Consider the following 25,776-nt stretch of genomic DNA (forward strand, 5'->3'; position numbering starts at 1 on the left):
TCACACAGGACGTGAACTCTGGTCTCCAGGATGAAAGTCTTGTGTTTGTTTGACCCATCCATCCACCTGTCCTCCTCCTCAAACACCGGACTTCCTCGCTCTTTATACTAGTCACCTGACTTTGCCAGCACATCAAAACACTATGAGAGGGCGCCTCTAGAAGTGATGCTAGAGGGGCAAAAGTTAAAGCACAAGGCCACGGACCAAGCTGCTGTATTTGACGTATTAGGAGAGAGAATGAGCTGCACTAACATCAGTTTGACAAGGTCATACATGAGGATGGAGACAGAAGTTGTGTTATTTAGGCGTATGACAAGTGCGTTGTTGAATAGACAGCATAAATGCGGCTGGAGAAGTGGTTTGAGATTTTTATGTGGATGTTTTTTTCAGATTGCTTTTGCAGTGGAAAATTGTCGCTATTGAAATCCATTATAAGTGTTTTTAATCCAAGATGACCACAGTTATCAGTGAAAGAACAAATTATATTTTTACAGCCACCTTTCAAGCCTGCAGAGGGTTAGTCTTTGATACTCAAAAGATAGATTTTGCAGCTAAATCACTTCAGTGTTTTGGTAGCTGTGACTGATGTATCAAAAGGAGCCTTTCATGGAAAATATTTAAACTTCACTCACAGTTGAAAATGTTTTCTTTGAGTCGAGAGAGAAGCTTTTCTCAGACTTCCACCTCTTTCCAGTCTTGTCTCTGTCACGTCTATGCCATCATCTTGTGGTGAGGAAACATTTCTTTCACAGTTTCTTTCGATTATTTCAGCAGGTTTCATGAACTTTGGGTAAATTGAGTTGAGGGTGGTGACACGTGATGACTTATTATAAGTGAAAGAGCAAGCTACATTTATACAAGCACCTTTCAAACCTACAGACAGATTTTGCAGCTAAAAAAAAATCAATGTTGAGGTAGTTCTGACTGAAATTAAAATAGCCTTTCACAGGAAAAGTCTAAATTTCACTCACAGTTGAAAATATTTTCCAGAGAACTAGAGAGTCCATAACCTGATGATTATCAAATTTTGTTTGAATCTAAGAATGAAAGCATAATGAATTATTATCTGTTAGAGTAATATTTGAACCACCCTCTGCTGTTTTTTATTCATTTTGTTTTTGCAGTCAAATTAGCCTTAAGTTAAAACAGGTGTTTTTTTTTGAAGACTGTCCTTCCTTTGTTTGAGTACTGTTCTCTTTGTTGTACTTAAACCATGTCATGCCATCAGTTTTCACCAATATTAAATAAATACATAAAAATGAGGTTATAAATAAATGTATAAATAAAGATAAATTCGGAAATTAGTCAATATAGTAAAAAAAATACATTTTTTTAAAATTAATTAATTAATCAATTAATTATAGGCGGAGCAGGGTGCCAGGAGCCAAAAACCATCTCAGTATTTTACTGCCTGCTTTCCCTGTTGTCCGATGTCCGTCCATCAGTCTCGGAGACTGTGCACAGTCTTGCTGCTTTGGTCTGAATCTGTGAGATAACCGTGCTCCCTCCATTTGCATACAATAGTTGGATATAAAAAGAACTGGGAAATAAATGTGATGCTGTCATGTAAAAGTCACCTGAAATAAATAAAAGTAGTAAAGAATAACCAATTTATTTATTTAACCATATTGAAGCATTTATATATTTTCATTTACATGTATTTATTTCCTTATTGCCTCATTTTTTATGTCAGGATTAGCCTTGTTTATTTATTTAATATTGATTAAAATGGCATTCCATAATCACAATCCTGAGTCACATAAGTAAAATGAATTAATATGATAAGAAAGCAGCTTTTCTAAAACTTCACCTCTTCCCAGTCGTGTCTGTCACTGTCATGTCTGTGTTATCATCTCGTGGTGAGGAAATATTTCTCTCGCAGTTCACGCTTGGGGCACAAAACATATTTCATTAATAGATTTTGTGAAGTGTTGGTAAATTGAGTTGGGTCTGGTGGCAGGCGACAGCTGCTCATAAACAAGCCGGCCAGGTGACCTTGACAGGCAGCATCACTCAAACCACAAATTCTGACCACATTTTGCTGCTTCACCTCCATAATCTTCTATATTTCTGTATTTTTGTTTCTGGATCTTCATTGCAAATTTAAAGTTTGCTGCAAACATGCAAAAAACACTTAACTATGTAGTATTTAATCATGGATTTAGACCGTTTTGGTGGACGTGAGATCAGTGTAGGATGACTCATTGCAGTCAAACGTCCCCAAACACTGTGTAAACTCGAGCCTTGATTCTCAAACTATGGTACAAGTACCACACCAACACCACTGGTGTTACGTGAGCTCCTTTCTAGTGGTGTGCAGAGGAATGTTGCTACAAAATTTTGATTGAAAATAAATAATATGATATCACTTAAATATCACTGGTATTTTTGTTTTGCTAAGTAGTCATCATGCAAGATAGTATGTGGAGGTAAAATGAAGAGACTGAAAATTTAGTACAGATCACAAGGACAATATTTCTGTTGAAAATTAATGGATGACAGTGACCTGCTAGCACCAGCGTTGGTACTTTGTGGTGTAAAAAGTTTGAGTTTGAGCACAGAAGCATTTAGCATTAGTGGTTCAAGTGATGAGAAAACTGGTTCTCTTAAGTAACCTGATTGTTTTTGTTCATCCACTACAAGCAAACCAACTTGTAAACTCAGGCATGAACCTCTAGACTCTAGTGACTCTTTCAGTCAAAATCAGCCTGGCAGTTTCTATCTTCAGTTCCAACAACCCGATACTGAAGAAAAAAATTACCATCCTGTTGCAGATTAAGAGAAACAAGTTGCGTCTTGGGTAGGTCACTGTCAACTCACTGCTGTGGCTCAGTCATGTCTGCACAAGTCCAGTAAAGCTTTTAGATGGAGGATCCATTTTTCAGGTCATACTCGTATTTGACATTTGACAGCAGATGTGACCCGAGTGTTTCAGAGCAAAGAAAACTGCTTATTTTTTCAAGATTTTGAATAGGGATATTTAAGTAAGGATCATTTAATCACTGCTAAGAATAAACGATTAAACATTTATAAACCTTCAATTTATGTTTTGTTTACCAATTCTCCAGAGCTTGCAGGTTTTCTCATGGTTTGGTTTGGTCTGCCTCCCTTGTCTGGAAATGGTAGCAATTAGGCTCCATTTTGGCATTGTTTTGTTTGGCGGAGCCATTTTTTGAATAAGGACAGACGGACAAGAACTGCCGTTTCAAGCGAAAACCTTATTGTTTTATTACTCTGTTTGTTTAAATTGTGTTTCATTAAAGCTGCTACAAGGAACCTTAATATTGTGTTGATTTTGGAGGCTTCAGTGGAGAAAAGCAATAGTTTTTCCACTTTAATAAGCACAAAATATAACATCAAAAATAAGAAACTCTAAATAAAAACATCCTCCTGCCTCTGTTTAACTGGTCAATGAACTACTTACTGTAATTTTGCCTGGAAAACATAAACACAGGCTTGTTTTGTCTCATTTCAAGGAGAATTTGACTCGGTGGTAGGCATTAATAATAACTGTACAGAAATAACCAATCTTCTAACAGATATTCTTGTTAACTTATATAGAGCATCAGTATTAAATTGAGATTGTTTCATTTGCAACACTAATTTACTCACTAAATCTTCATACACTTGGTGATATCTTTTTTTTTAATAGTTCCAGTTTGGCTGGGTTGTTAATAACACATTTTTGTGTGGTGTGACAAACTCAGAACACATTCATTGCTGCTTTGCACAGACTGTAGCAACAATATGTCCCTTCTTTGTTAACAGGTTGTGGTCGTCTGACTGCAGTTAGCAGCCCGATCACCGTGAGAGCCTCGGGGTCCCGCTTCGGCTCCTGGATGACTGACGCCATGATTCCCAGCTCCGACAGCAGGGTAGGTGGACAGTGTGAGTGTTTGTGTACATGACAAGTGAAGCAGGTGTTATAAATGTGGTCACAAGGTAGATGAGCTCTGTAGCTCTATATTTTTCTTAATGTATTTCTTCCTTCTTTGTTTCTTACTTCTAACATGACTCCTGTGTGCACTCTGTCTTCGCTCACTACAAGCTTCACCCATTTCCTACACACACACATACAGACAGACACACACACACTCCATTTGGTGAGCGCATATTAAGCTAGTTGTCAAGGCGACTGTCTCCCAGTTGCCAGGTGTGATTTATATCGCCATGGTGACCCTTGCCTGTTCCCTATTAGAGCTTCTCCCTGGTGATGAGAAGGAGCTATACACAGCAGCAGTATCCCAGTTATTGCCTTCTGTTTCCCAGTTACCAGTGTGACTGTTGTTACGGTTACAGGGTTATGAGTTGGGGCTCTTTCCTGGTCGCCGTGTCTGCTTGCATTTCTGTCCCACAAATAGGAAGCTTTTTCTGTCATGGTCTTTTAATGCCGCATACTAGATGTTCCTGAGTCTGAGTGTGACATTCAGCAATGCACAAGTAGTGCATGTTATACACCTATAGTGGATGTTGGATCACACTTTATTCTACTTTACACTGATTAACATGTAACAAGTTGTGCTTTGCATCAAATTAGAAACACAAATTAAACAAAAACTAGAAATAATATGTTCTCTATAAGACATTATTAGACTCTTTATTAGACCCTTATTAGACTTTATTAAATGGCAGTTAGGGGCACATTACAACAGAACTGTCTTGTAAACTTAAGTGTATTATTTCCCACTGTTAGACCCTTATTAGATTTGACTTAACCAACGAGGTAGGCATTGATTTTATTTGTTACTCTGCCAATTGTACAGGACTAGCCAAAGAAGGTCTGTCTCAAATAGCAGATATGTGATTTCACCTTAATTTACAGTACAGCTCTGTTGGTAATGTGTCCCTGATTCCCCTCTAAAAAAGTCTAAAAGGGTCTAATGAAGAACATATTATTTTTTTCTTTTTACCCAATTTGATACAGAGTAAGGCTTGTTACCTCTTACGAGTGTACCGTTAGGTGTACAGTGTCTAATTAGGGTGTAACTACTATCTAATAAAGAACATGCTATTTCTAGATTTTGTCTAATTTGATACAAAGCCTTGTTATGTCTGTATAATTTACTGTAAAATAAAGTGCATCCAAATGTTGTTTCTGGATTTGTATCACAAATCAGGCAGTGAAACTGTAAAAAGCTGTAATATGCTGAAATCACTTTTATCTTTCTTGTCTTTGAGCTTGAAGGAGCCCCGTGGAGTTCCCTTGTAAACAAACAGTTATGTTTACGTTTAGTGTCTCTTACCAAAATGCACTGTCTGTCCTTGAGGCCTAGCAAATGTGTCGGATGCATTTCCTCAACATTTGCAGAGCTGATTTTTAAACTGTTTCCAAACCTGCATTGTTTACAGTAAACCGTGGATGTCTTAAGCAGATCCGGATGCTGCTTCCAAAGGTCACACCCCATTCACTCCTGAAAGCTGCTCACTGGTCTTTTGCAGGCTTCCTCGTGCTTCTGCAAGAGGAAATTCTGATAATACAGAGTCATTTCAGCGTGTTTGTCACGCTTGAAAAAAATCAGGATTTTACAGCTGCTCCTGTACTGTCCCAAAAAGCATTTTTTTTCCCATACACAATGAACAAAAAAACAGTAACTGTAAAAACACATCCGGCAGGAACGGAGCAGAGATTTTCATGCCACTTGAGGTTTCTGGTAGACTTAGTTTGGTAGAAGCCAGTCACTAAATGATTTGCTCAATCGAGACTAAGGAGGAGCTCCAAGCTTTTGTTGCTAAAACTGGGAGGAAACAGAGTTTAAAAAGAACTTGCCAAACCAAACCAAAGTGTTTGAGGCAGCTCCTCATATTGGGACAGAGGCATTGTGTGCTTACTACTCGGCAAAGCTTGCTGGCGACTGTTCTAGCATCTACCTTGCATTTGTAAATCCCCAGACACTCAGTAGGCAGCACAGTTTCTGACTGGTATTACAAGACTCGGTTTCTGGCCACCTGATGAAAAACCTAATGCGAGTGTACAGGGCCATATACTCCAAGAGTGATTACTCTTATGATAACGATGTGAGCATCCGCACAGATGAACAATACTGCTCTGTAAACAGCGGCGCTGTGCACTCCAGCTGTGTCAGCAGCGTAGGTAAATGGATATTGATAACCTGTTACTGCTGTACATTGTGCAGACAAACAAAAAGACCAGAGGAGAGAGGAGAATCCAACACTCTGTTACAAGACTTGTTTTCTTTTCAAGACAAATGTTATTCATAAACTTTCATATGAGTCAACATCAATTTGATGTAGAAGTGTACAGAGACATGATTATCTGTGTCTGTCCAACCAACAGAATTATCTGTCTCTCTCTGTATTTGGATAGAAGACCAGAAGTGGACATTGTTTATACTGGAAGTCACGTTAAACCAGAAAAATGTTGTATTATTTAAAGGAATTTTTATTGGCAATGAAGTTGTACCTTTGAAGCATCATCACTTTAATGTATTCACAACTGTAACAGAAACTGTGAGAGCGCTCACACATCTCTTAGTATGCTCACCGCACTGTGTGTTAAATCAGCGATTGATTAAAGTAGATAGAAACTTTTTTCCAGAATAATAATCAGCTTTGGGTAGAAGAAATATCCATTTCCATTGCATTATCTGTGCTTTCCTGAACAATGTATTTGGATTTCGGTGCATCCCTCACTGGTTGGTATCTTGTAGGCTTGGACAGTATTCATTTTGTCATACCTTCATACCCTCCTGACATTTTAAGGTAATTAGGCGGTATTTGTGTAAAACTTCTGTAAAACAGCTCAACTACTCTGTACTCCACTGTACTTGATACTTCAACGGTGTAGGCGGAGCTGATCGTCACAGTGTCGCTATTCCCACAGCTGGGAAACAACACATGCAGGAACTGCAACACAACATATCATCAGTTATGTTGTGTTATATATCATTTTATATATCATTTTATATATTTATATATATATATATATTCATATATTTACTTGACTGCTGAACATTTCTCATGGTGTTGGTTTTTGTTGAACACTTACACTGCTGTGCTTAGATGGCTGCTGAGCAGCATTGCATTAATTTCATCTGCAGTGTTATAAATATCAAACACAAAGGATGCACAGAGAGCAACCATGTATGTTGTGAAGAAGATTTTGTGACATTGACAGATGTTGGGGTTTGTATTCTTTATGATACTAAATGGTTGAAGTTATTTCATCAATTTTCCAACAACAGGAGTTTTTCTCTCTGAATAAACACAGATACAAATTCAACAGTGATGTCTGTGAATGCTCCCAGCATGTACTGCAGATGACCTTAGCAACCTTTGATATTTCATAAGGTCATTATATAAGGCTGCTAATACTGAGCATCAGAATCATCACCACTCACCAAATGGCAAAATGAATTTAATTTTCTCAAATAAAATAAACAAGATGACGTCTTTCCAGGCCGGCAAACATGTATCTTATCATTTAAGGCTGTTTGGAACTGACACACACACACACACACACACACACACACACACACACACACACACACACACACACACACACACTGCTGTAAGTAAAGTCATTCTCATACATCCTTTGGTATCCATGACTACAGTGTCTGCACAGGGTCCCAGTTTGGCATTTATGAATTCTTCATTAGCTCATCAGTGTGTGAATGTGTGTGTGTGCACACGCATTATACTTTACACTCACACACGCGCCTGCACACACCTGTCGCTGTATTTGAGAACAGCTGCTGAGGTGTGGATATCCCCTGATCTGTCAAGATGTCTCTGCTGATAGTGTGAGATGGGGAGAGAGGATGAGAGAGATGCAGCAAAGTAGAGAGAGAGAAAGAAAGAGAGAGAGAATCAGGGCCTGTTGTTGAAGAGGTGTGAAGCTGGGACGGCAGAAGACAGGAAAATGAAGGAGGGGGTGGACAGAAAGAGAAAGAAACAAAGAAAGTAGGGAGGAAGCAGGAGAAGGTTGATCAAAAGAACGACAGCCGGGACAGACAAGCGGGACGGGATGAAAGAATCATGGGAGGCGATGACAAAAAACAACAGAGGAGAGGAGAGGAAGAGGGGAAAAAGAGGTCAAGACAGATGGCGGTAGACATTGAAGATGGGTTTGAATTTTTAAAGGGTCATTGGTTGATGTAATCATTCATCTTCTCCCTACTGACCGTGAAGTGATCCCTGCCTAGTCTGACTCCACTGTAAGACATAAAGGACACTAGAGACCATCTTGCAATGGGATCAAACCATCCTAGGGCTGGGTGAACGGACATATTTTATTTTCAGTTGTAGTTTTTGTTTACAAAGATTATGGAACACGATAATTGATATACTGTAAAACAATAATCATGCTGCATTTCATTTCATAATGATGCTTTTGTTTAGGACTGACCCCTGAAAACCAAAGATTCAAATCATCAGTTGTAGAGCCACTCAGTCAAATCTTGTTTGTTTTTTTCCTCAGTCAGTCAGTGTGCATTACAAGATAAAACAGAAACTTATTAAAATGCAAAGGGATGGTTTTTGAACTGCGTCACTGTACACAGAGCAATGCAACAGCATGGCAGGCTGTAAACTTTACCAACCGAGTCTCTAAATCACCACAAACCACAAAATTAACTGTGATGGAAGCAGAGAAGAGTGATCAGGTGACAGGCTGTGCACCACTATCCAGATCACGGTGGAGCATGCAGGGCAGGTGATATTTGCCTGTTTGCTTGCGATTGTTTTTGCCACCGACAGGCTCAGATTGTTATCATAGGTAATCTGACAACATTATGGAAAGCATCACTACAGTGAGAGGCCTTTTTTAAAGAGTAAGATGTTTTCTTCAACCAGAAACAGCTGTTTTATTGGTCTCGCCAAACTAACCAGACGTCCTCTTAACAGTTCCTCTTCCTTTTAACATTGTCGTCTTCAGTTTTGTTCAAATGCAACAGAAACAAAATAAAATTCACCCAAAAAATCTTGGTTCGTCTTTCCACTCTTCCAACAAACACAAAACCTGATTTGGTTGAAAAAAACACAAAATTCACAGCATGAAGGAGCGCAGAGTGTGCAGGGCAGGTGATGCAGGACAGCAGCTGCAGCGCTGTCAGCAGCCTGGGGAGAGAGGAAGAAGACATACTTTATTAATTCTCAGTGAGGGGTTCGCCTTTGAACCCCTAACTGGGGATTTAGCTTGGCAGTGCCCAGGAGGTGTACTGGCACCTCTCTCTGTGCAACCAGCCCAAACTTCATACTATGACCCATGCTAGACTTGAACTGGCCACCCTCTGGTCTCTAGGCCAAGTCCTTACTGACTGAGCTACTGTTGCCCACAGTGCACTGATTTTTACACCTGGACTACAGGAGGATGCACACCTTTACTTGCTCTGGCTGTGTGAAAATCTGATGTTTTTACATCACAGATGACAAAGAACTAAAGTCTTAGTAGTAAAACACTCTACTGTAGGGTAATATAGGAGTTTAGTGTTGCGTGCTGAACTGATAAAAGAATGAATCATCAAATATTCGTATTTTATGGCCAAATCTGATTTGACTGAAAGAATTCTTAGTCAGGAACAGCCATCCTCTCATTTGTCTTTTTTTTTATAAATCCAGTGAAACACTTTCCTTCGCACAGTGGTCTAAAGTCCTAACTCTCAGCTGAGCTGTAGCATGTTTAGTTCAGCCCAAGCCAAACTGAGAGAATAAAGCCTTTTGTCAATAAGGAAAGTAAAAGCTTGCTGTTGGGCAGGAAGATTTGCGGGTGTGCACAGCAAGCACACGTACACACACTCGTACACAGAGAACTTACAGTATGTTGGGAGAGCAGGCACACACCAGTCTCAAAAGTAGTACAAATAAGTTAGAAGACAGCCTAAGTCTAAGAGAGCTTGCACCACATGTATCAGAAAAAAACACAAAACCATTGAGGATACTTGCTTTAACTGAGCAGCTCATGATACACATCAACATGTTGACACTCTGACCGAGGGGTATTCTGTCGTCGTTACTACAATATTTTATGAGTACTCAATACTCATGGGTCTGACCACACCCATCTTCGAACGCAGCCTTCATTTTGACCCCAACTACCCACCTGTGAAGATATGTGACTGCATCTTGCACAGTTGTGACACGATCGTGGTGACAAAATCTGTCCACAGACAAGAGACACCTGACAGAGTACTCAAACCTGTGGTAGTTCCCACTACAGTAGGTGTCTCCAGGATCACATTTAACCAAGACGACACACATGTACACAGACTCACAAGGTAAAAACGAGGGCTGCAAATTGTAAACTCTTTCCTGAATTGATCATATAAAACATTAATCATTAAAAAAACACTAAAGAAATATACCAGACAATACCAAATTCCTTTTTCCCCTTCAATCAAAGCTTTGTTTCCATGGCAACATATTGCATATTTTCTGTCAGCAGTACATAGCCTATGAAACATGAAATAAATAAATAAAGACGTAAGGCCTACATATTAAACACATATACTGGAATGTAAGATAACATGCAACACACGCTCATAAAAACAATTGTTAATTAATCATTGTCACCCCTAGTAAAATCGTTACCAGCCTCGCTGGTAATTCCCCAGCTGCAGGTAGTATGAAGGTCTAGCAGGCTCAGATGGACAAATCGAGTGGGTGTTTTTAAAAACAGTCTTTTTTTCCCCTCACATAGTGTTTACCACAGCGTTGCTCACTGTGGTTGGGGTTAATTATTAGATTAGTTAGATTCAATCAATGAGTCTCTTGTCACTCCATGTGCCTACGGTTTTAATCCTTCTGGTTTGTTTGTGTGAACTTCTATCACGGCAGAACTAAAAGACCACAACGTATGTTTTTCTTTTTCTTTGGTCTGGACCAACTGAACCAAACTACAGAGGAAAAAACACTGGAAAACAGACAACATAGCACAAGCAAAGATTTGTAACACTCTTACATTAAGATCAAATATTTGCACAGAATAAGAACTGATGTTTTTTACAGTGCAGTTGCACTACAAAGCTATCACCTCACAGCCTGCGAGTACTTTATTAGGATAGACTTGAAAAAACCCAAACCTTTCCTTTAGGGGAATTTGGGAGTAGGCTGACTGGGAAGGCGTGAGTTCAAGAAACAGCAAAAACACTCCCCACTTACTTTCTTGCTCGCACCGTTTGTTGTATAATCAGCGTCTGGAGCTTGTTTATATAAAGCAAATGGTGCAGTCAAATGCGAGAAGATTACAGCTGCCAGAAAACAAAGGCACTCGTGTTCCTTTGAAGCACTGTTTTAAAAGAAATTAAAAAAGAGAAAGCTTCATCAGATGAGCTGGTGAAGCAGGGAGAAAAATAGGGAAGTGTTTAAAGGAGAAAAGAGCAGAGAGTGTTTGCAGTCAAGAGAGAGCAATCAGGCTGTTCCATTGTCTTAACAAACCACAAGCTGAGTCTCAATTAAACATTTTGTTACTGAAGTCCCTCAGAATCACTGCAATCAGTCACCTTTGTCTGAGAGCTCTAATTCAATGGGAATGTTGAAATATTGCGACTACAAATTAACTGTAATTTTAAAAATGGTGCTGCTGCTGCAGGATAGATTTTCTTCTTATTTGACCCTCAGAAAAAAAGGATCCTTTTTATCTGTTCCCTCTTGTCTGCCCTCTCTACTTTTCTCTGTTTGGAGAGGGAATAACGAGAGTCTTTTTCACCAACAATGCTCTCTCTCGCCAGCGCTCTCTGCTCTTTTTCTTTCATCTTTTTCACCTCTCGTCCCTGTTTGGGTAATTAATCCTCCATACTGTCGACACTCAATTTCCCTCCCATCCCATCTCGTCTTCCTCCTCGTCTTCTCTCGTTCTCTGTCCGTTTGGTTCTCCAGGGATCGCTGATGGTTTTCTCTTTCACAAGCCATCTAGCAGATTTTATTAGCTGTGTCTTGCAAGTGTTAGCTAATAAATGTTAACTGAGTGTGGGTAGAGCACTCTGTCTCCAGTGACTCGTTTTAACACAAGAGCCCTATAAAAGGATCTTTAATATGCATTTGATGGCTACATACATGATACTGTGCTAAAAGCAGCATGTTCCAGGAAAAAATCATCATCCTCACCAGTTGATGATTAATGTACAAGACATGGAAATAAAGTCACAGCACCGTTCTTGCATTGTACACTCTTACAAATGAAAGGCTGAGGATCTACCCGGAACCTCTTAGGAACCCTTTTTTTTTTTTTTGTTGAAGTGTTAAGTGTTCTTTGTAAGACTAACAGTTCCATAAAGAACATCTTTGGAAAAAAGAGTTCTTCAATGATTATTGGAATCCTTGGAAGAACTGTTTCATCAAGAGTTCTTTGTACCATAATGTAGTGGGTGGGGTTTAGACAAAACTCTTCTAGATATAAAACCCTTGGAATATAAAATGGCTCTTGATAAAACCCCCTGGGTGGGTTCTAGATAAAAACACTTGGAATACAAAAAAGCTCTCAGTAGAACCCCCTGGGTAGGTCCAGTTTAAACCCTTTTATTATAAAGGGTTTTTGGTAGAACTCCGTGTGTAGGTTCTGGATAAAACTATTGGAATATATTGTACAGAGGTTCTTGATAAGGTTCTTGTTAGCACCCCTTAGAAGGTGGAAATATTTTGAATAGAAGCCTCAGAGAGGGTTCAGGGTGAAGCCATTACACCATAGAAGGGTTCTCCTTTAGAACCTCTCATAGGGTGTTCTGAGTTAAACCACTCACAGATGGTTCTAGGTGTAAACTCTTTATGTTGTTCTAGGTAGAACTTTCTGACAGGGTTACAAGTAGAATCTTCATAAAAGGTTCTAGTGGGAACTGCAAAGGGTTGTCTTATGAGGACAAGCTGAAGAACCTTTTAGTTAGCACCTTTATTTCTAGGAGTGTAGGGTAGACTCAGTTAGCTCTTCCACTGTAGCGCAGTAATGATGACGAATGATGCAAGATCAGACTGTTGTGTGGATGAAACATAACTCTGGATGTTTATTGTAGAAAAACTACAGCTGCCTGCTTGGACAAACAACATAGAGCTTCATGGCAGATGTAAAGCCATCACTTGTAAGCAGTTGGTTCAGATGATACAACATTTTCTTCAACATATGCAGTTTGAGGAACTGTCGTGGGGAGATCAATATGAGGTTGAAGTAGATCATTACAACATAATGCAATTGAATAACAGTGCATCAAAAGGGCGACAGGTGACAGCACAAGGAACAGTCATTTATCATATCCACAGCTGCAACACCATGTCAACCTATAGAACAATATCACCTCTACTGTAGAAAGTACCAGTTCATGTCATTTAACAACAATATCCAATATCAGTGTCCTAAAATACAACAAAATAGAAACATCTGAGGGAATAACAGTGTTAACAGTGTTAACGAATAAATCAACCTTACTCATTTAATCCACTGTTCATGTCTGCATTACAGTTACGGCAAACCTTTTTGCCTGCCTGATTAAACTGTCTTACTGAGTTTTTGTTGATTTGGGCCTCTTTCACTGCTTTTTGTGCTTCTACCATGGATAAGTAGGTTACAATGTTAAATACTTCTCTTTTTTTTGTCTGTTTTTATGATTGCAGGCCTGCAATGATTGCAGGGTCTTTTATTCTGAAAACTAACCATATTCTCTCTGCTTTTCTGTGTCTCACTTCCTGCCCATGAGATCTGCTCTGTGCAGATTGACACAGCATCCGTGAGAAATAGACTTGGCGCGTGTTTGAAGCAGAGCAGAGCAGAGAGCTGCTTCTGGGAAGCGCCAAGGTGCTGCTGGTGAAATCACAAGCACTGTGTAGAATTGCAGCGATCAGCTCTGGCTGACGTGGCACAGCCACGCCTGGTGGAATTTAGCGGTTAGAGGTTAAGTAAGGGGCCGACCCAACAGAGACACATCACTACATCCGCTTCAGGAACACCTTGGCCTCCAGGCAAAACAGCAACATTTTTAACAAATTATCCTTTAAAGTGCTGGGGACAAAGTTGGCTTTTTTAAAAAATAGTGGCTGGGACATGTCTGCAGCATCCACAATGCAAATGACATGTTTGGTTAGATTTATGCTTTAATCTTCGTATTTTCAAACAATATGTTTTACTTTTACAAGAGAAAAATGTTTGTGAATGACCAATGCTTTGTGACAAGCACGGCAAGTTTGGCTGGGGTTACTGGAGTGTAAAACTGGAGGTTAGGTTACTTTTGTAAGTAGTAAGCTAGTTAGTAGTTAGCCAGATATGACAATGTTTGTACCTGACTTTAGACCATTTCTTGCATTTTTGGTTTAGCAAAAGGAATGTAAGAGAACATAACTGTCTAAACTTTTCATATATGAGTATCACTTCCTCAGCATGTGGAAATATCCAAAGCTTGACGGACATGCTGTCCCTAGTTAGAGTTGCTAAGGTAAATTTGACAGCTGCTGTTCTGGTGAGGAGATTAGTGGACAGTTAGTGAAATGTCTGTGGATTTCTGTCACTTACTTTCCTTGATTTCAGTGGGTGAAGGTGTGCGATGCCAACAGGGACAGAGTTTGAGCACCAGCCAAAACCAGAACACCATGTCATTATCTAATCAAGGTGCTGGTGAGCATGGCAGGCGGCCATTATGGCTCTTTGCAAATTCACCAGACTGAAGTGCTTGATGGGTGCTCATTTTTCATCCTGGATACATAAGTAAGATTGGAAATAAACTCTGTTTCTCTTTCTCCCCCCATCAGGTGTGGTCGATGGATGGCTACTATAAGGGCAGGCGTGTGTTGGAGTACAGAACCATGGGGGATTTCACAAAGGGGCAGAACTTTGTGCAGCATCTGTTGCCCCACCCCTGGGCAGGAACTGGCCACGTGGTTTACAACGGCTCACTCTACTACAACAAACATCAGAGCAACATCCTGGTAGGAGACTGTCTGGAACAGAAACATGGCAAAAGTAACAGTTTGATAATAAATAACCAGAGTTTCTTTCTTGGCAGGTTCAGTACCATTTCCGCTCTCGCAGCGTGCTGCTCCAGCGCAGCCTGAGCGGAGCCGGATACAACAACACATTTCCCTACAGCTGGGGAGGCTCCTCCGACATCGACCTCATGGCTGATGAGATGGGACTCTGGGCCGTCTACACCTCCATCCCAAACGCTGGAAACATTATGGTACAGTCTGCCCCTGTGTGTGACTAAACAAAATAACAAGTAAACAAAAATGAAGACGTCTCCTAACACTGTCTGAATCCCATTTAATGCTTAATGACTTAAACCGAATCTAAACACTGTGATGTGTTTGTTCCACTCAGAAGTTACTGTTGTCAGCAGGTTTACTTTGCCTTCCATAAGTCATAAACTCCCACGGTTTTTAAAAATCCATTTAAACTGCTGACAGAGACACATTGCTGCATTGAATAATGTAATCTATCATGAGGAATATCAAGTGCATTGCAGTTTTTCTAAGATGATTTTAATATACAGTTTGCAGCTAATTTTCCCTATTACTGTTGACTTGTTACAATTCAGTGCTTATACCAAAGACAAGACAAGAAAAGGTGGGTGGTGTGTGTGTGTGTGTGTGTGTGTGTGAGACATCACGCTGGGATTCTAGAATGTTGAACACATCAAAGCACAAAGTGAAACACCTCAAAACAGTTTCCCACATTCAGGATCAGATCTCACACAGGGAACCAGTGAACCACTGAACACAAGTACATATCAAAGAAAATGGAAGGAGCGTTAACAAGCACCGTATCTGAAGAACAAACACCAGAGACGATCCTACAGAAGGACAACAAGTCTGAGATCAACATGGACCAAAGTCAAACATCTGCAGATTCTCATGATCCCTCTGGACGTGAGTCTGCAGCCGGGGCAGAAAGTGATAATCAGCTCCAGTTGTTTGTCACCCTGCTCACGGAGAGAGTGTTGAAAAAGTGTCACACTCTCTCCAGAAGCGCAAACAAGAGGAGTGGGTCTCCCACATAAAGAGACTGGTGAACCAGACAATGGAGCGACTCGCCGTCACTGAAGACTTCAGACGCCAAGAATGTCAAGAAAGTCTGCAAGGCCGTGCTATGAGACCTGAGGAAGACGTTCTGCAGGCAGCTGGAGACTGATATTACTACAGGATCCAGCTGTGGATGCCATCATTGTCCAGTCCTTGCAGGCTCATATCAAAGACTTGCCTGCTCAGTTTGCAAAGAAAGCTGCCTCCCGTATATGGTGGAAAGAGCTGCTCCAGGTCGTGGCTTTCACTGCAGGTTTATACTGGCCGCCTTAGTTTTAATCGCGTTCATCCCATAAAGCAAAAAAACAGCAGCTGCAGGAGATAAATGAACTGCATTTTCAAGTCTATCGACCACTCAAGGACCTTTACATCTACTCAACATATTATATTCATTTAAAGAGACATTCACAAACTGGTGGCACAGCCATCAAAAGTAATTTGAGGCTCAGCTTCTTGCCCAACAGAATAACAGAAATACACATTGAAATGTCCATGATATGATATATATCTCACTATCTCACTTTTAAGTCCCTTTTAGATGTTTTAGGGCTCGTTATTGAACCAAGTCCACAAAGTGCCATCTTTAGGGTACCAGATCATTTGTTCTTAGTCTTGAACACTAAGCAAAAGGAATGTTATTGCATTCACAACTCTTTTAGCTCATTGAAGGATTCTGCTAGCCTGGAAATCTCCCTCAAATCTCCCTCACCATCAGATTCTGGGCAGCTAAAAGACATAATGCCATATTTAGAAAAGATTAACTATACTTTCCGAGGATCAAAAGAAAGATTTTACTAAAAATGGCAGCCTTTCTTTTCTTATTTTGCAAACTTTTTGGTATTGTCTTCAGAGTAGGGAGTAAATGGTGTTGACAGATGTGCCCTAATTTCACCCATGTTATGCAGATTTTGTCATTGTCATCTTCATGGTTTTGGCTGACCTGACTTTTTTTTTTTACATGTCTAATTGTTTGCTTTCTAATGCTCTGGCCAATGACACTTAATGTTTGTGCTTGCAGGCTGAGACGTGGTATTTCATTTTAAATTCATTTTATAATTCTCTGTTTCATAGGCCAGCGGTCATGCCTATGAGACTTAATGGATGACTGATTCTGTCTGCTTTGTTTTGCTTTACTTGAAAATATGAAACATGAAGAAATTTGTTATTCTTGGAGATACTGTATCTGTACCTACATCTCCAGTAACACAAATACCTTTGAGAGGAAGAGTATGTGTGTGCGTGTGTGTGTGTGTGTGTGTGTGTGTGTGTGTGTGTGTGTGTGTGTGTGTGTGTGTGTGTGTGTGTGTGTGTGTGTGTGTGTGTGTGTGTGTGTGTGTGTGTGTCTATTTTGGACTGCAGAAGCCATTTTTACATGTGCAGTTGCTACATATTGGCATAGTCTGCGTCTCTGCCCACTTATGCTTCCACATACTCGCTTCCTCAGACACATCCATACCATTTCAGATGCCCCCAGACTTTTTGTCTCCTCCTCTTGCCACTCCAATCTGCCCTGCAAATCTTGTTATTCTCTTCACCTGCGTTTCCCCACCCATCTTCCCACCTGTACCTCATTCCCTCATCAGCCACTCACCATACATACCAGCCTAGATCTTTTGTTCATTGTCAGTTTGTCCTGGTTGTTTTGATACTTCCCTGCTATTTCCTTGTCTCTTTTTTTCTTTTATCCCTGACTGATTATTTGTTTGCTTTGCTGCCAGTTTGATCTTAACTTGTATTCTGAGTTTCTGTTTCTTTTTTCTGTTAACTGTCTGCCCTTCTGACAATAAATCTCAGAAGTCATCCTGCTCTCTGTATCATCCGCACTTCCGTCCTATCCTACTTTTCCTGTGAACATGACACATATTGTTCCTTCAATGCACTTCCATCCACCACTGTAGTAATGATGGATATTTAGCAGGGTTTTTTTTTAAAGTCTGAGGCTGTGGGCCTCTCCTGAGACAAAGCTCGGAAAAAGATGGCTCCCCATTAGTTTAATTACTTAGTTTTGATCAATTCCTGGATGTCTATGTGATCATGATTAATCATGATGTCATTTGATCTCATAGATACACAACAAATGAGCTCAGATAATCTAATATTGCTGTTTTAAATTACTTCAGACTACAACAAATTCATAAAAAAAAGGTCTGTCCAAAGACATTTATTAGTTTCTGACTCTGTCTTTAACCAAATCACATACACCTGGGCTATTCTCCCAGATCTCTTTTTGATAACTAATGTAATGACTAATGTTGTATTTTTTCACTTCCATTCACCACGCCTCCCCTGAAACTCTCAGCGGGACTCCCACTTGACAACCTCTGTCATAAAGTATTTGTTTTTCATGTATTAACTTGCGGAAGGTTACAGTCTCCTCATTCCTCCACACAGATCTGATGTTTTAGGCTGCAGCTATTTTTCATCTCTTTAGTGGAGCCAAAGATTCATGCTTAATGTACTTCATGTTTTATTTGGGGAATATGTTTCAATTGTATTTTGTCATATTTGGCTTTTATTGATATACCAACTTTTATACCTCAGCCAAGAATAGAAAGAGTGTGTGTGTGTGTGTGTGTGTGTGTGTGTGTGTGTGTGTGTGTGTGTGTGTGTGTGTGTGTGTAGGGATGGGTGTTTCCACTCATTTATTTATGTGCATAAAATCAGTTGGATGGAAATGTGCTTGCAGCTTAGTAACTGGCACAGCAGCTCTGTCAGGGTTTGACAAGCTCGATTTTCACATAAACATATGACAAAGAAAACATTTTTGATAATGAAGATGTTGTTTTGACAAAGATTCATACCGAGCAGAACGTTTTGCAGTTGAAAAGACATTTGTTTGTGCTCTCTGGTGGACAAAGTAGTAATATTACTGTCCATCAAAGGAGGCAACAAACAGCTGAACACATACAAAAGGCCTCTTGTCATTAAATCCAAGGATGCTCTGATCGGGATCTTTTGAACTGAACACTGATCCTTGGAAGTTGCATCTGCCAATACTAATCACTGATCATTAAGTCCGTTTTACACTTTATTGTGTAACATTATATGTAACCTGCTGCATCATTTTGAGTCACTTTGCCCCAGAAACGCATTTATTTCATGATTTGCTCACTTGAGGCTCAGCACCTGGCCTCTCTTGGTTTGGATGTGTGTATTTTACAACTTAAAAGTTTACTATTTGAGAGCATGTTTGTTTGCTTTATTTAAAATGATTTCCTCACTTTGTGTGTGAGTCACAGATGCTCAAAGTTACTCTAACTTGACATTACACACACTGACACATACTATATTATTATCCACTGATGGCACAAGCTAGACTGCTTTCTCAGCCTGCTCTAGTGGTTTTTAATAGTCTTTCGAAACAGAAAAAAAGGATGATGTAGCTAAACTAAGCACCTAGTCGTTTCTTTAATCTGATCCTGTCTTCTTAATATCTTCTCCTGGGTAAAGAGCTTGCCTTCCTCCAACTCACTTTCACCGTCATGATCGGCACAGTTTTCCTGTCCGTCTGAGTCATACTGTTGAGTTCGAGCTGCTGTCACTCTCTGCTCCGCTGGCACCCGCTGGCGTGGTGAAATAATCCAAGATCAGATCGGTCCAGTAGCACCTCTAACAGGGATTGAATTTAAAAGTTAGGTGATGTCTTCCTCACATGAACGTTTTTTTATCTTTCAAGCTGATCTTCTTTTCAAACACAAGCTGTTAATCTTTCTGACCGTCTGTCATCACTCACTGTCAATAAACTTAATTCAGCAGCGATCCATTAAGAGGTGTTTTGGAGAATACTTTCTGACAAATTTTTATCTGCTTCAAAACTATACACGTTTTGAAGTAAATTTTGACATTGTATGGAAATCTGAGACCTTATATATTCAGAAAACAACATAAAAACTGCTCAAGATTATTATTTTTTTCACGTAAAAACATGTTTTTACACAAACAAGCTCCTCTGGCTTCCAAATTATGTTGACAGAGCATGTCACATTTATTTAAACAAAATTATATTATTGTGGGAGAAATCTATAAAGTGCAATATTGTATACAATATGTCGTCAGAGATTAAGAAAACATGCTCTGACATCAGCACTGCAGTCGTGGTTTCCCGCTTTGAAATATCTATTCTGGCCAGGAATGACTGTTTTTATTTGAGTTTAAAGTAATGCTGAATGTTTGCCAAATTAGTAAGTGTCTGTTCTTCTTTCTTTCCTTTTTTTCACCTTTATTTTGGTAGCGACAGCTAAAGATATGACAGGAAGGGGACAGTGACAGAGGCAGCCATTTAACTCATAGTCCAGATTGTGTATTTCTGCAGCAGTGGTCTTTTGTTTTTAGGATAATAAGTTTCACTTTGCACTGACAGACAATTGACCGTTATAAATAGCTGATCAACTTACAGGCGAGGGCTCATCATCGCTGCCTGAGGCTCTACCTCACTATTTGGACTGCAGTTCACACATTTGCATGCAATTGCTACGTATCGCTCCTTTAAGTTTTAAAATTAAAAGATGAAGCGGTATCATGAGTTGTCAGCTGTTTGTTTATTTTCAGGCAGCATGTGCAAAATATTCCACTCTCTCTGTCAGAAACACAACTTGAACCACAGCGGCCTACGCCTGGTCATTGGGAGCATCTCAGAGCTTAACAAATATGCATGGTCATGACAGCTTTTATATCATGAGTCAATGATAAAGTCTGCATTTTGCTTTATGTTCTGGCAAGGTTTTGGCCTTTAAAGGGGTAGAGAGGTGAATAGAGAGGGAGAGAGAGGTGGGGGTGGAGAGGGAGGATGGATAGAGATCAGTATGATTCATATCTCTCGAAGCTTACTTCTTAAGCATCAATGGCATCTTTTTCTTTATAAATATAAACATCTCCACATTTCTGGCAGACACCTTGTTCCTCCTCTCATCTACAACGCTCCCTGCTGTGCTGAAAAGTCCCTCGCTATCTACACTTGTGCACTGAAGAAGGCTCGTGCTGGTTGTGTGAGAGCAGGAAAGCGGCTTTTATCGTCCTGCCAAAAAACAAGCAGCTGTCCGCTTTGTCATCCGATAGTCTCTTCTTATCGGCCTCTATTGAAACCACCGATCAAACCAGACCCCTGACTTAAGATTTATGTTCATGTTTATGATACTGATTTGAATATTTAATTAAATTATTTATTACTTTTGGGACATAAAGCAAGACACCTATTAGCAAAAGATTTTGAATATGTTTGGAAAAACCAACAATGAGACAGAATGTTTGATTAATTAATTGAAGTTCACACAAGTCTTGTTCTTCAAAACACTGGAACACATATCTTCCATCTTTGTCTTAAAATGCTCGCATTTCAACACAACATATGATGTATACTTGCAAATCAACTCACTCTTCAGCCGCTTCATGCCTCCTGTCCCCGTCTGAACCCAGCTCCCAGATTCAGAGTCCTGGTTGGAGTCGTCGTGCATTATCTCAGTCAAACTGACCTCTTTCAGTCTCAGAGGCTGTGTCCCAGTCTAATAGACCCACTAACTAGGGTTCTGCATTATGTTAGAATTTTCAGACCAGCGCTACGTCAGCCTATTAACTGCCACTTATATTCGTGTGTGTTTTGTACGTCCTGTTCCAACAATCACCAGCCTTGGTTTGTTTGAAATAAATCCTTAATTCACCACATTAGATGTGAAAATAGTCTGACTCTACAGGCTGTTTTCCTCTCATTTGTCATGTGCTTCAGTAGTTGTGTACTGTGCTGCTGAATGAGGGTGAGTCATGGAGCAGTGGCTGTCACTCTGCAGACCATTAAATTAGAAAAACAACTGGATAGACCCAGCCAATCTCCAATAGCCGACAGTGGTGAACAGTAACAAAGTACACTTACTTACATTACGTACATTTTTTGACGACCACACACTGTGTTCCTCACAGAAGAAAAGCAATCACAGTACCCTCTCTAAACTGGGATTGACGTAAAAAGCGGAAATACGTCATCCAGGTGCTCTGTAACAAATGCAAGCAAGCTCACACTCTTTCATTCAAACAAAACTCGGTAATGGCGACAGCAGGAGAAAGACTAAATTAAATCTCAAGATATTATTATAATTAGAAAAAGAGAAATAATTCCAGGTAGGCTTTTAATGTTGGATTGTTTTTATTGGGGAGAAAAGTACCACATAATTAATGTATATACTGCTCCTGAAGCCAGAAAGAAATCTCATTTATTTAACAGACCTGGAGAACTCCTTACAGTTGTCTTCAATCTAATTTTATGCAGTGATTTTAATACAGTTACATCAGAAGATGACTAACTGTCTTTTTTGTTTTTGATTGCATTTTTATGCTGAAGTCTTTATAGGTGTTTCTATAGGCTTTGTGTAGCAGAGTGGTTCTACAAGCAGGTCAGTGCATCATTAGGTGTTTTCAGAGAGTTGAATAAAATGAAATATTCATCCTGTTTCGCCCAACCCTACCACACATACACACGAAACTGCTTCGCTCATTCGGTCAATATCTGCTGGAAAAAAAAAAATTCCCTGGACACATTTAGCTGCTACATCCACAGTCTTAACATGTGTTGTTATGCCTCCACACTGGCCCCTCACTTTAAATTATGCACTGGAATCAAACAATAATATAGTGAGAACTTCCATTTCACCAATAAATACTAGGGATGCACACGATTAGTCGACTATATGATCCCCACCCACACTAGTCGGCACCAGAAATACTAGTTGTTTAAAATATTTAGCAATATTTCATTCATTTTCATTCATTCATTTCATTCATTCATTCATCAATATTTCATTCATGCACGATGCCAGTTATCTGTTTCCTCTAAGATTTTATGCAGCTGCCCGCCACTAGTTGGGGCTGTGGCTCTGTCAGACGGCAGCCCCTCTCGCCCAGCACATATGCCCTGATCGCCCTGGCAACCCCGGATGTTTATATCAGCAAAGTCGGACAGATTAATGTAAACTGTGACAGAATAAGCTGATATATATTCACTCGACTGGAGAAACGTGACCACATTAAGCACATACATGGACATAAACCTGCAAGCGGAACTGCTACTGCTAGCACAGCTAATGTTAGCCACACTGTGTGTCAGGCTGGCAGCTAACGTTAGCTCTGGGTCCTTTACCCGCAGACACTGTGACCCTCTTCGGTCTCAAAAGGTGAAGTGTTTATTGAGTTGTTGTCATATTTTAATGTGTAAGCCTTGTTGCACAGCGCAAAGTAGCGCACATTTCAGCGGCATTTAAAGTAGGATGTGATCAGCGGCTTCAAATGGCTCTTAATACACACAGTATTCTTTCGGACAGTGTTTAACATGATAAATTAATAAACTCTGCTAAATTCTAACCGCTTTCTGAGTGTTTTCTTAGTGGTAGAGTAGTTGACTAGTCTTTTTGTTTAATCAACAGGGAAATTAGTCGCCAGCAACATCCCTAATAAATACACATAATACCTTTTATTAAGTTCCTTCTAAGGCTTATATGGTCTGAAATATGTTCTTTGAATCTGACCAGACATGGATGTATATGGCAGCTTCACTGGTTTGTAGGCGTACAACTGCGAGATGGTAATTCCAGTTAAGCCTGTAGCTTATAGATGCTGAACAGATTTTCCATGTGGTCCAAACATTTCCAATGACTCCAGAGGTCAAGTCCAAAAGTCAAAATTTATAGGAAAAAGATAGATTTCCAAAACTCAAAACACATTTTTACTGTCACAAAACGGTTTGCGTCCCACTTGTCACACCTGTGTTAACAGGGCGGTGTAGAACAGCACCATACATTATATTCGTTTAAGAAAGAAGTTGAATTAATTATTGTATAAATGTTACTTAAATAGCTACAAGAGGAAGTATTTTTGTGCTAATTTGATCACATTCTAAGTGTCTATTTGACCAATCACGTTGCTTGTCTGTTGTATAATTAAATTCAACAAATGTGGGATGATAAACACAGTAAGTTTCAACAGCAGATTACCTCTGCAATCAGTTTTCATTATTTATTTATTTTTTTTTATATGATCTCTCAGATCGACCGTCCCTCTCTGTCTCCAGGTGAGTCGCCTGGACTCTCGTTCGCTGGAAATCCTCCAGAGCTGGGACACGGGGTTTCCCAAGCGCAGCGCAGGGGAGGCCTTCATGATCTGCGGCACCCTGTACGTCACCAACTCCCACCTGGCCGGGGCCAAGGTCCACTTCGCCTACCACACCAACTCCTCCACGTACGAGTACACCGACATCCCCTTCCACAACCAGTACTCCCACATCAGCATGATGGACTACAACCCGCGAGAGAGGGCGCTGTACACCTGGAACAACGGACACCAGGTCCTCTACAATGTCACACTGTTTCACGTCATCCGGAGCGACGGATAGATCCACACGTAGGAAATGGTAAAAAAAAAAAAGAGAGAGAGAGAGAGAGTGAGGGAGCATAGTAGAGGATGCAAAACATACACGCACGCACACACACATGCACACACACACACACACACAATGGCCATTCTTGTCAACAGGAAAATGAGGACTGTCTGTGTTTGAATTTGAATGACTTCTAGACTGCGAGAGCTCACGGAGCTAATAACTAGACACAATACACGGTTGTCGAACACATGTCTAAAGGTCACAGACAAAAGTATTCATCACGGCGAAGACGAAAATTAACTGCCTCTGCTACAGGGACGCTGATAGAAAGAAGGAAGTCAGACAGACAGTTTGAGCTCATCCATATTCTGTTGCATTTCATTCCACTTGTGTCTCAAGAAGTGATTTTGGAGGCTGAGGTTGAATTGTCGAGAAAAAAAAAAACGAAAAAAAAAAACGCAGCTCGTGAACTGAATTTCAACTTGCTTCAAACCTCGAGCTACAGTATGACGACGGACCTGATGGAGATATTCTGGCTTTGTGATGTGATCGTGGACGTGTTCAGTCAGCATGGTTGTTCATTCATTAAATCTTACTGTCAAACTTTGTCCAGACTGTTGTCTTCTCTGTTTTGAAGCAGGGAGATTAGTGGAGAGGTGACAGTTGACCCCAAAATCAAAACCACATATTTTTCCTCTGGCCTGTTGTTCTATTTATCCACCTATTCTGTTTTGGTGTGAGTTGCACAGTTTTGGAAATAATGGCTGTAGAGATTTCTGCCCTCTCCTCAATATAATGAGACTAAATTCCTGTGTTGCTCTAAGCACCATTTTTACATTTGAAAAAATCTAAACCAGTGTCTCTTTCAAAAAAATAAAACATGACCCAATTACTCAAAATACACCACAGACCTTATTGTGAACAGTTTCATGCAGTAACTACTTTCTTTCTGCAGTAGAATCTACCGGAACTACTTTCTTTGTGTTGTCCCTTTGATACAGACCTGTGTGTCAGTCCACATATATGCATGTGTGTTGAAAATGGACAGAATGAAGGTTTGATTCTGTTTTTGTTCTGTGGCACAATCTTTTACACAACAGTGGCTAAAACGAAGACCGTAACAAATAAGAACACACCAGAAGCTTACTCAAAATGAACAATATGTATATATTGCTAATTAATAAGGATGTCAAACAGCAAACACAATATATTACTTGAAAAAAATGTCATTTATTAAATAATAAATCGGATCTGTACAGAATTTTTTGTTTATATAGATTTGTTTTTCTTTTTAACTGAAAATATTTCTGCTTCTTCAGTAAAATCAAATATGGTCAAAGGTTGGCATGAATTGTCTCAGGCAGTGAATGTTTGAATTATGTACAGTCACAAAACAACAAGAAATTAATCAAGTCAGAAAGGAATAATAATAATAATAATAATAAGGAGAGATGTTTTTTTTT

General features: G+C 39.8%; 1 protein-coding gene across 2 annotated transcripts in view; it reads left to right on the top strand.

Annotated features, from left to right (window-relative positions):
- The window catches only part of LOC146329654 (noelin-2-like), a 60,274-nt gene extending 35,354 nt beyond the window's left edge, over nucleotides 1-24,920 (top strand). For both annotated transcript variants that reach the window (XM_084714925.1, XM_084714924.1), the window contains 4 exons: nucleotides 3,769-3,875; nucleotides 14,686-14,862; nucleotides 14,940-15,113; nucleotides 24,005-24,920. In XM_084714925.1, coding sequence (XP_084571051.1) covers nucleotides 3,769-3,875; nucleotides 14,686-14,862; nucleotides 14,940-15,113; nucleotides 24,005-24,325 — 779 coding nt within the window. In that variant the 3' untranslated portion in view covers nucleotides 24,326-24,920. The remainder of the gene's footprint in view (nucleotides 1-3,768; nucleotides 3,876-14,685; nucleotides 14,863-14,939; nucleotides 15,114-24,004) is intronic.
- Nucleotides 24,921-25,776: the final 856 nt, after the last annotated feature.

This window comes from Lutjanus erythropterus, chromosome 3, assembly GCF_056507025.1.
Source record: "Lutjanus erythropterus isolate fLutEry1 chromosome 3, fLutEry1.hap2, whole genome shotgun sequence".
In the NCBI taxonomy this organism is placed as follows: domain Eukaryota; kingdom Metazoa; phylum Chordata; class Actinopteri; order Lutjaniformes; family Lutjanidae; genus Lutjanus; species Lutjanus erythropterus.